This window comes from Podarcis cretensis, assembly GCF_951804945.1.
Source record: "Podarcis cretensis genome assembly, chromosome: 6".
Taxonomy (NCBI): domain Eukaryota; kingdom Metazoa; phylum Chordata; class Lepidosauria; order Squamata; family Lacertidae; genus Podarcis; species Podarcis cretensis.
In genome coordinates this window covers 15,432,888-15,443,747 of record NC_137175.1, presented here as the reverse complement: position 1 = coordinate 15,443,747, position 10,860 = coordinate 15,432,888, and the positions used below count along the sequence as shown (strand labels likewise).

Sequence of the window (10,860 nt, the reverse complement as noted above, 5' to 3'; positions counted from 1 at the left end):
ATTATTTCTTTCTACAACCTGAGGGCAATTGAAATAGCTTGCTATTCAATCAAATCAATAAGAGACAGAGGATTATTGGACCCGGTCAAAATGCAAACTTGAAGACGGCTGCCACTGTCAAAATGGCTGTGAACATGTTTTCCACAAGAGAAGAAAACGCCTCTCTCCGTAATTATTTGTGCGAACAAGTTAAACGGAAATACACGATATGCAAACTTGTTTACAGATTACAATAGTTCTGTGTGTTTTCTTTTCTTTCTTCCTCTTTTCAGTCTGTTTATAGACTTACAGAATTTAAGCGGCGCAGCTGCCGACAGTTTGCTTGTTCTAAAGAGTGCTGGAGGTGTTATGATAGAGGCACTCCTTCTTGTGGGGTAGGTACACTTTGCCTTGTGGGTCAAGCAAGTTTCTGAAACACTGTTTAGTTTAGAAAGGATAAGGGGATGAGTACATCTGTCACAATACCGCTATAAACTCTCTTTTAAAAAAATCATCATTGACTCCTGCCACATTTGCTAAAGAGATCTGGGATCAATGCCATAAAGGAATCCATTCAAATTGTATTATAATTCCAGCACTTTATAACTAAACTTGTAACGCCGAATGGAAGCTATTTGAAATCCAACAATTTATTCAGAGGTGACGTCCTTGGCGAGAGAGCCAGAGTTATTTGGAACGATTTCGCTGAGGCATTTTACCTCCACGAACCTACTCTTGACTTCTTGCGTGCCGTTAACAGAACAATGGCAAAACGTAGGCAGTTTCAGCAACCTTCAGGGAATAATGCTCTACAGATCTGCCAATCGAGCTTAATGCCTCGATGTATTTACAAGCAGACAGAAGAGGCGTTTAATCGCATCATTTGTCTATCGAGTTGAAGATCATTTCACAAGTCACCCCAGTTTTCTCGTTGTCCAAAACAACTTCCTTTTTCTCCCATGTTCCGGCAGGGATACGAGGAGCGTAGAATTGAGAGTTAACACAAGGAGTCCCTGGCGGAGGGGAGGAGAGAGAGAAAGAAGGACATTTGTGGAGAACAAATGCATACACAGAAACATAGAAAGCTTCTTACTGTCCTTTTTTATTTCAATCTTTACAGAGAGAAACTATAGGACCCAGCCTCTTGGATAATGGCGTTGTCCCAAGTGAATCCCCGCCTCTCCCACTCCCTCATTCCTCACTGCTATGGGTGCTGCTACATGCCCTTGGTCTTTGAGCTCTTTGCTCTCCTACTTTTAAGGCTCGCCGGGTTCTGGGTCATGGAGAGTTTGGAATGCTTTCTAATGACAACGTGTGTGATGGCCTGGGATTCAGATTCAGATGCTGAACCTGAGGAATCCCAGCTTGCACAGGATTCCCCGCCTCCAAAACCAGCTGAGCTGGGGCTGGGGCATGAGCCTGAAGGGTCCTCACCTGCGCTGGATCCTCAGGTGCAGGCACCAGCTGAGTCTGCACTGGCTCCTGAGGTGATGGAGGACCCATTGCCTGCAGGTGCTCCACTCTCAGCCCCACCAGGGGAAGCTGAGGTTGCCTCTGGGTCTGGTAACTCTCCAGCCTCTCCTGAGCTGCAGAGGTTCAGGGCAGAGAGGCGGAGGGAACCAAGTTCCCACAGGAGGAGTGCTCGCCTCCAGGCCAGGAGGGGCGAGTCATCTGTGGATTGGGGCCGCCCTATGCCTCAGGGCAGATAAAAGCCAGCCAGCCCCAGTCCCGAGTTGCGGGAGCAACTTTGTAGGTTGCCAGTTCCTGCCTGAACCTTGTCCTCCTCTCCTGCCAGCGCTCCTGACCTCACCGGACTCCCTGTCCTGCACCCAGCCTCAGCTTTTACGATCTGCCTCCATATTGCTCCTTCGACCTTGGACTGGACTCAGACCTCGCCTCTTGGTTGACCCACGGGACCACCACTACGTGTCAGCTGGGTCTTGTTCCAGCTCTCCCAAGATTTCCCAGCTTTCCCCCTCATCTGCCTCTGAGCTGCCACCTCCCTCAACCCCCTGTGGTAAATCTATACTGTCTTCCTCTTCCTCCTCCCTGGAAGGGTCAGGATGGGGAGGTGGTCTCCGCCATTCCGCCTCTGCCCAGTCCCTGACAGTAGAGTTGGAAGGGAATGCTGGGGGCCATCTATTCCAACCCCAATGCGATGCAGGAATCAGTTATAGGATCCCTGACAGATGGCCCTGATCTGTGCATGCATGACTGCAACTGGAGCTGCACGCACATAGCCCTGTCACATAATAATATATGCAATATATTGTATATAGTTATGCTAATATATATGCTGGTATACAAGGAGACCTTTTAGGCCCAGGCCAATTTCCAGTCTCCCTTGCCAAAATAATAAACACATGTTGCGTGTGGCTGTGTGAGCAGAAAGCTGCATGCTCGCAGGTAGAAACTCAGCGCGATCGCAGGACGTGAACCATCTCCCCTTTCACCTGAAGTCACCTCAAAGATTACCTCCTTCTTTGGTGTCGCAGCTGGAGCCCTTGTTTTCTTTCTTTTTATTCTTGTTCCCTTTGCTAGGTTGAACGGTCCTTAACTCGCCGCACTTTTCAGCATGCTTGCGCATATTATTCTGCTCGGAATAAGGGATAAAAAACACACACCAAGATTCACCTATCTAGTGTATTATGCACAATATCCATCCGTCTGTCTGCCGGTCGAGAGTTAAGAGCTTATAGTCACTGATTCAGTGAATTGTATTAGGATCAACGTCAATTAGGATCAATATAATTCAATGAATTATATAACTTAGGATCAACATTTGACCATGATTTCTGCATTGTAGGGGGCTGGACTAGATGATCCTTGGGGTCCCTTCCCACTCTAGAAATCTATGATTTAGGCTCACGGTGGGGATATAAAAATGGAAATATTAAATTTGGTTCTGAAAGGTCATGCGTAACTAGGTAACAAGTGCCCCCTGAACTGAGTTTGTGGGATTTGACATAGATTTATTCCACCCTCCCTGTTCTTTTATACTAGTGTGTGTTACATTTTTGAAATATAAATAATAATATGTATTCATTCCTTATAACATAAACATAAGATTCACCAAACTGCTCTCTTTTACTGATTTGAGTCCTTGTTTCTTAACTGATGCATTTCTTTTGCATTTTTGGTTATAATGCCACAATACAGATTTCTTATGGTTTTTCTGTGTTTTTCTCTATTTAATTCTGCTAGATCTGACTTTTACTGGATTACTTGGAAAAGCAAAGTGTGCACGCATACGCATACACACATACACACACACACACACACACACACACACACACACACTGATCCAAATGTGTCCAGGGGCCTACAAAGGTTGGCAGCCCCTGGTTTATGATAGCATTGCCTGGTTTGACTGGCAGTGCCTCTATCGGGGTCCTGATGCCCCCCCCCCCGTCTTGATGCCAAACAAGAAGCACAACAGCAGCTGAAACTGCCACATGGCTGAATTTTGCAACCCACACCAGATATTTTTTCGCTATTGTGCTTGTATGTAACCCACGGAGCACACACAGTTCTGGATCTGTTTGACGGGAGAGACATCTCCTTTACCAAGCAAAGTCAACTCACCCAACGAGAATAGCCTTTGCCACATTTCGGGCATTTGTACACTCTTGGCTGAAAACTGGAGTCGTGGTACTTCCTGAAATGGACCATCAGGAGCTGTTTCTGTCGAAAGCGTTTGCTGCAAGAGACGCAGACAAAGGGCTTCTCGCCTGTATGTGTCCGTTTGTGAATAACCATATAGCGTTCCTGGTGGGGAAGGAAAAGGAGAACTGACTGGAAGGAATGCCAAATGTTTCAACAGCCACGCCTGGAAATGTACAGAACCAGAAGAGGGATGAAAAGGGCGGAGGAAAGGTTGGCGTCACGGAGGCGCAATCTCCGACTGCTTGGGAAGAACCCTGGAGAAGAAGGTACTTAAGACTGCTGTGGGGACTTTCAGTCTTGGCAACTGATTCATGCGACAAGACCTACCAGGGATGCTATGCTCATTAATCCGCCAAGTCTGTGCAGATCGTGTTCTTGCTAATCAAGAGTTAACTCCAACTTGCATGGTGTGATTTACTGCCGGCTCACTCCTGACACCTACAGAGCTACATGCTCCTTGTGTTACAGAGTTGAGCAAGGTCTCCAGTCTCATGAAGGCTTCCTGCATGCGTTCCCTGAACGCCACTGACCCTATCTGCTCCAACCCATGTGTGTCTGCTGACCCCACCCCATGAAGGTCACTCATTTTCAGCAGGACTGAATGGGGAACAGAACTGGAGCCACATTTTGGGAGATCCTTGCCACAGTGCATCTGATGGCACATTCACCAGCTATGTGGACACGATTGTGCAGGCGGCCGCACCCCTCTGCTTCAGGGGCAACAGCAGCAGCACCTATCAGCCTCCCTCGGGTGGCATTTTAGTGGTGGGCAGGCAGTGGTTTCGCTTTTCAATGGGAGCCAAGCTCAGCTCCCATCTCCAGTGGCCAGCCGCCATCTTAAATTTAACCAGCATCCAATGCCCCCAGCCAATAGGTCTCTAGGCTGGGTTTTACGACGTTATAGATCTATAGGCTGGGGCAATGCATTCTGGGCAGGTACAGATGGCGGATGGGAGCTGCCTGCCTAAAGGAGGAGTGTGGGGCCCCAGCAGGGAGGTCAAGTTGGTGATGGGCTCTTCTGAGAAACTTGGAAAACTGATAAATAGGGCATTTGCTGAGAAATAATCTGAAAAGCCCAAATGAGCAACTACCTGTCAACAAGGACCACGTTTTGAAGGACTAGCAATCCTGGATTTCTCCCTTATTTCCTGCATGGACCTGGATAAAGGCAAAGGGGACTTTACCCCTTCCAACTCCTATGCGAACAGCATTGCAGGCAGGCATGGGCAAAGGTCTCCTGTTGCATCCTTTGGTAAGGTAAAGGGTAAAGGGAACCCTGACCATTAGGTCCAGTCACGGACGACTCTGAGGTTGCGGTGCTCATCTCGCTTTACTGGCCGAGGGAGCCGGTGTACAGCATGACTAAGCCGCTTCTGGCAAACCAGAGCAGCACACAGAAACACCGTTTACCTTCCCGCTGGAGTGGTACCTATTTATCTACTTGCACTTTGACGTGCTTTCGAACTGCTAGGTTGGCAGGAGCAGGGACCGAGCAATGGGAGCTCACCCTGACGTGGGGATTCGAACCGCCAACCTTCTGATCGGCAAGTCCTAGGCTCTGTGGTTTAACCCACAGCGCCACCTGCTTTGGTACTTGCTGCCATTTGCCCGTGTCCTGCTTCATGTTTATGTAAGAGGGAGCAGAAGAGCATAAGGTGAGGGACAGAATCGAATTTAGCCTCCGTTGCTGTTTTCCATGGGGAGGAGAAAGCCGAAGAGCCTTTGCCTATGCCAAAACAAAGGAAGTGGCTGAGGTGCAATGTTAAGTGCCAAGGAAGCAGCCTTATGCAGATTCAGGCCATTGGTCCATCTAGCTCAGTACTGTCTACACTGAGTGGCAACAGCACTCCAGAATTCCAGGCAGGGCACTTTTCCCAGCCCCGCCTGGAGATTGTAGCTGGGACCTTCTGCATGCAAAGCAGGTGTTCTGTCGCCGAGCTGTGGCCCTGATCCAAGGAAGTGTCTTTAGGAGCAAAGATACAAAGTTGGGGAAGTAGGAGAGATGAAAAACTGCTGGCATATGTAACATGACCCTATTTTAATGCCCGTTTTCTACTACTCGAGAGTAGAAAGAGCACGACTGGAAAACTCTTGCTTTAGTTCCAAGTTTGTTTCAAAAATAAATTAATCCTTTGAAAACACACACATGTACACTAATCTCATTATTTGAGAATGCTGGGACCAGTTCAAACAGAAGTAAAAAAAAACCCAGTTGTGTTGAAATTAGTAATGCAACAAGACAAACAAATAAATGCACCATGGAGAACTGGCTCTACTGAATTTATGCATTTTAATTCCAAACTCTCTCCCAAAGTCAGGCAAAGAGGATGAAGCATGCATAATTTGTTCACTTCTACATATGCGTAAGCTGGGAAATGAGGGAAGTATGTACCCTGCTTTTCAGTTATTCATTTTTTAAAAAGGGATGGGAATGAGGTTGGTGGAGATACGATCAGAGAACGCAGTGGGGGCAAATGTCCGAGAGCCAAATAACACATATGGGGGGAGGGGAAACTTGCTTAAATGGGACATTTTTATTCTGAAAACAAAGCAACCGCAGAGATTCAATCCAGAATGTGTTTGTGAGGCTACTCACTGCTTTCCCTTCAGTATAAGGGGTTGTATGCAATGCTGATGGGAGGGCGTTCCACAGAGCGGGTGCCACCACCGAGAAGGCCCTCTGCCTGGTTCCCTGTAACCTCACTTCTCGCAGTGAGGGAACCGCCAGAAGGCCCTCGGAGCTGGACCTCAGTGACTGGGTGCTCTAGTGCTTTCACAGCCTTAAATTAAAGGTAAAGGGAGCCCTGACCGTTAGGTCCAGTTGCAGACGACTCTGGGGTTGTGGAGCTCATCTCGCTTTATTGGCCAAGGAAGCTGGCCTACAGCTTCCGGATCATGTGGCCAGCATGACTAAGCCGCTTCTGGTGAACCAGAGCAGCGCACAGAAACGCTGTTTACCTTCCCGCTGGAGTGGTACCTATTTATTTACTTGCACTTTGATGTGCTTTCAAACTGCTAGGTTGGCAGGAGCTGGGACCGAGCGACGGGAGCTCACCCTGTCGTGGGGATTCAAACCACCGACCTTCTGATCAGCAAGCCGAAGAGGCTCAGTGGTTTAGAGGCTCACAGCCTTACCCCAAAGCAATTATAAAAATTTGCATATGGCAAATCTTTTGTCCTACCACTAAGTTGTAGCTCCTTTTGAAGCAAACCAGCTTTTAACTTATTTCCAGCTCCTTTAAAAGCAGGAATCAATTAATTACCACTTGATCACATGCCAATATAATTTTGTCCATTTACATTCTCGCGGTTCAAATATTATTTCTGGCATGTGGCAGAGAGAAGCGGCTTCAGATACAGAATTTCTCCTCTGATCATGTCGACGGCGAGCATCTCTGCTATTAGAAGCACATCAAAAACTGCAATACTTAGTATAAATATCCCCTGCTTCTTGTACCAGAAAATCTTGATTTTTTTTTAAAAAAATGTATAGGACTTTAGCGACAGACTGCGGCGACAAATATTTGCATGGCAATCAAAGGAAACACATCTCCCACAGCAAACTAATCCCATCAAACCCACATTCAGACCCCGACTATCTTAAATACCTGCTTGCATGCATAACTGCACTCGTCACATCTGAATCTCTTCTCATTTGTGTGGGTCTTCTTATGCTGTCTGAAAGCGTAGCGCTCATGGAAGACATTTTCGCAGTAACTGCACTTCAGCGGCACTTCAATATAGGAATGGAGGTTTCGCAAGTGGATTCCTAAGGAGAACAGCATCATCTCAATGATCCTTTCAAAAGATGGAGGGGAGCTTCTTCTTTTTTGAAAAGTGTTTCTACAGATTACCGTAGTTTTCCGTGTATTAGACGCCCCCATTCATAAGACGCCCCATATTTTGGGGGACTCGAATTTTAGAAAACGGGGAGAGATGGCATCGCAAAAGCCTCCCATCTGTCCCCTCACCGGCAGAAGCTACAAATCGCCCGCCATATTGCCACAGCATCAGCCAATCAACAACACCCATTGATGCAGCAACCAATGACACGCCCAACAGCCGCTGACAGCCGCAGCAGCAACCAATCAAACGTCCACCCTATGCGCTACCCATGTATAAGACAGCCCCCACTTTTTAGCATAATTTTAAAAGGGAAAAACCTAGTCTTATACACAGAAAAGTACGGTATTTCCCCAGAGAGGTTACATACCCAGAGTCTCCTTGAACAGATGCACTGATCCAGCACAGCTGAAGAACTATGGGCTTCCAAAATCCAGCCTCAGATAGAGACAGACGCAGAAGCCACGAGACCACAATTCTCATGGTGGCAAATCCAGATTTACCACTCTGTGTAAAACTCAACAGAGACTTGCAGGAAATCATGTCTCCACATCGAGAGCATCTACATGGCATACCTGTTAGTTCCACTCTAGCTTTTTAAAGGTTTGCACATAAAAGTGCAGCGTGTGAAAGAGGCCTTACCTCTTTATTAGGTCGTCACTCATTCCCTACCCCTAAAAGTTTCCCCATAGCAGGGGTAGGCAACCTAAGGCTCATGGTCTGGATGCGGCCCAATTGCCTTCTCAATCTGGCCCACGGACAGCCCAGGAATCATGAGCAGAATGTGTCCTTTTAATTAAAATGCATCTCTGGGTTATTTGTGGGCCTGCCTGGTGTTTTTACATGAGTAGAATGTGTGCTTTTATATAAAATGCATCTCTGGGTTATTTGTGGGGCATAGGAATTCATTCATTCCCCCTCCCTGAAAAAAATATAGTCCGGCCCACCACATGGTCTGAGGGACGGTAGACCGGCCCACGGCTGAAAAAGTTTGCTGACCTCTGCCCCATAAGCTATTTTACCCTGCTATGCTGGCACAACGGCCCTCTAGGAACAGTGGTCTATATGCCATGCAATATTCTTTTAGCTCGCATCTCAGCGTATCAAGCCGCAGCTATAACAAATAACTACCAGGGGTGTTGCAAACATTCACAGAGCTTTTTAAAAAGGGAGAGCCTGTGATCAGATGCTTGCAAGCAGGAACTAGGAGGACAAATCTTTGCTCAGCTTCATACTAAGCAGGGCTGGGCTCTCCATGATGCTAAGAACCTCTTCTTCCTTACCCTGCTCCCAAGAGCCCAGAATAGCTACCTGGGGCAGCAGAAGGTGGCAGGCTCTCCACGTCCCAAGTACAGCATCCTTCTGCCATTCCACCATTGCCTCTCCTTGCCCTGGGCCTTTGGAGGGTAGGCACCGACAGCAGAGGCAGTGGAGACCTCTGAAATGCAAAAGCTCCAGCCATTTTGGGTTGAGCAAAGGGCTGCCCAGTGCATCCTTAATGGTACCCGATAGTAGTCTTATAACATTCTATTCTATAGTGGCAATTCCAGATGTACTTGCAAAGCTCCTAGTTACCAGATTACAACAACAACAACAACAACAACAACAACAACAACGAAATCCCTGCAATGTGAGGGGCTTTTTTCACCTTCAAATGGAAAAGGGTCTGATATACTGTGCTTTGACTTCCACCCCAGCCGCAAAGCACACTCGGCCATTGCAATAAGATCCCTTTGCTGTAACTTGTGTTATGATTCTCTTGGATTCAAAAATAGTAATTCTGCTACACTGGCTTAATGAAATTTAAAAGCAGCCAGGGCTTCCAAGACTCGTATAGTCAATTAGTGTTTGCTATGCAGATATAAGAGTTCAAATGTTAATGGATGCTCTGGGCCAGACCCATGCGACAATAAAAGCCCACAGAAGAGACTCTCAACAACTTCAAAGGAAGCATTGCCTGAATTGATTTTCATTGCCATTCCACGTCCTCTTTCAACTCTCCGTGGACTTGTGATAAGCGATGCAAAAATAGGAATAAAAAAAATTACCTCCACAAAACAAAAAATGTTCTAGGAAAATACAGAAGTTGGGAAGCCAATGTTTCTATGATCTGCAGCTGAGCTATTCAGACCTTTCTGCAAATTGAAAAGGCATGTCTTGATTCTGTTTTTCAGTAGAATAATCACGTCTACTAATAGCGATCTCTGCTCTCCAAGCATCCTTAACATACAGCTCCCAGAATTCTTGTTAGCGGTATGATACTGCTTTAAATGTGCCGTGCGGGTGGAATCTTTGTTTCAGGCCTCACCTCTCCTATATTCTCTTAATTCTGCCCAATGTCCAATGCCGTTTACCTTCCCGCCAGAGTGGTACCTATTTATCTACTTGCACTTTGACGTGCTTTCGAACTGAAACGAACAGAAACGCCATGTACCTTCCCGCCTATTTATCTACTTGTGTTTCGTGCTTCTGAACTGCTAGGTTGGCAGGAGCAGGGACTGAGCAATGGGAGCTCACCCCATCGCGGGGATTCGAACCGCCAACCTTCTGACCAGCAAGTCCTAGGCTCTGTGGTTTAACCCACAGTGCCACCCACGTCCCACAATAGGCATGTGTTATATTCTTCCATTTCTATTCATAGTGTCTTACAATTCCACAGGGAAAAACGTACACTCAAAACCAAGGTTTAAGTGGGTTCATGAGACACTCACCAACCCCAGTCAGACTGGAAATTATTCACAGAAGATAAATAAATACACACACACACACACACACACACAGGTTTTTCATCCCCATAATGCTAGGCTGGCCTAGCATTAAGAAAAAGCACCGTCTTCAGCTGTTCCTCCACTTTTGATGAATTTCAAGGAAGGAAACCTCAACTTAGCTTTATGGGTCCCCATCCCACCCCCCACCCCCCGTCAGATTAGCAACATTGCCCAGGACCCACACCAAAGACACACTTTCATTGACTCTGGGGATTAGCACGCAACCACAAATGTTCCTGCAATTTAGAACCGCCACAAGGTGGTGCCAGTTCTCTCTGCTACAAACAGAAGAAAAGTTGCCTAGTCTCACGGGCCTTGTATTGCTCCTGCATAAAAACCTCCCTTGGAATAATCGGAAAAGCTAGGGGTAGCAGAGTTTGGGGATGCAAAGGCACCCACAACTGCTGGAGTATGCCAGAAATTAATAAATGGTAGAATTCAGATAATATTTAGAGTACACGCTTGGGTTGGGAACGTGATCTGTGCGGGAGGCACGTTTGCAACCTGCAGTGTTCGCAACCCGCAGCGCCGCGTCTGCATGGGTCGCGATTTGGTGCTCATGCGCAAAGTGTGATTTAGCACTTCTGCGCATGTGCTGAAACCC

General features: G+C 47.0%; 1 protein-coding gene across 1 annotated transcript in view; it reads right to left on the bottom strand.

The window, feature by feature from the left end:
* Window positions 1-260: 260 nt before the first annotated feature.
* Window positions 261-10,860, bottom strand: part of CTCFL (CCCTC-binding factor like) — a 28,175-nt gene continuing 17,575 nt past the window's right edge. The window contains exons 8-11 of the mRNA XM_079980182.1: window positions 7,254-7,414; window positions 3,565-3,747; window positions 2,455-2,572; window positions 261-992 (exon numbers count right to left, since the gene is read on the bottom strand). Coding sequence (XP_079836308.1) covers window positions 859-992; window positions 2,455-2,572; window positions 3,565-3,747; window positions 7,254-7,414 — 596 coding nt within the window. The 3' untranslated portion in view covers window positions 261-858. The remainder of the gene's footprint in view (window positions 993-2,454; window positions 2,573-3,564; window positions 3,748-7,253; window positions 7,415-10,860) is intronic.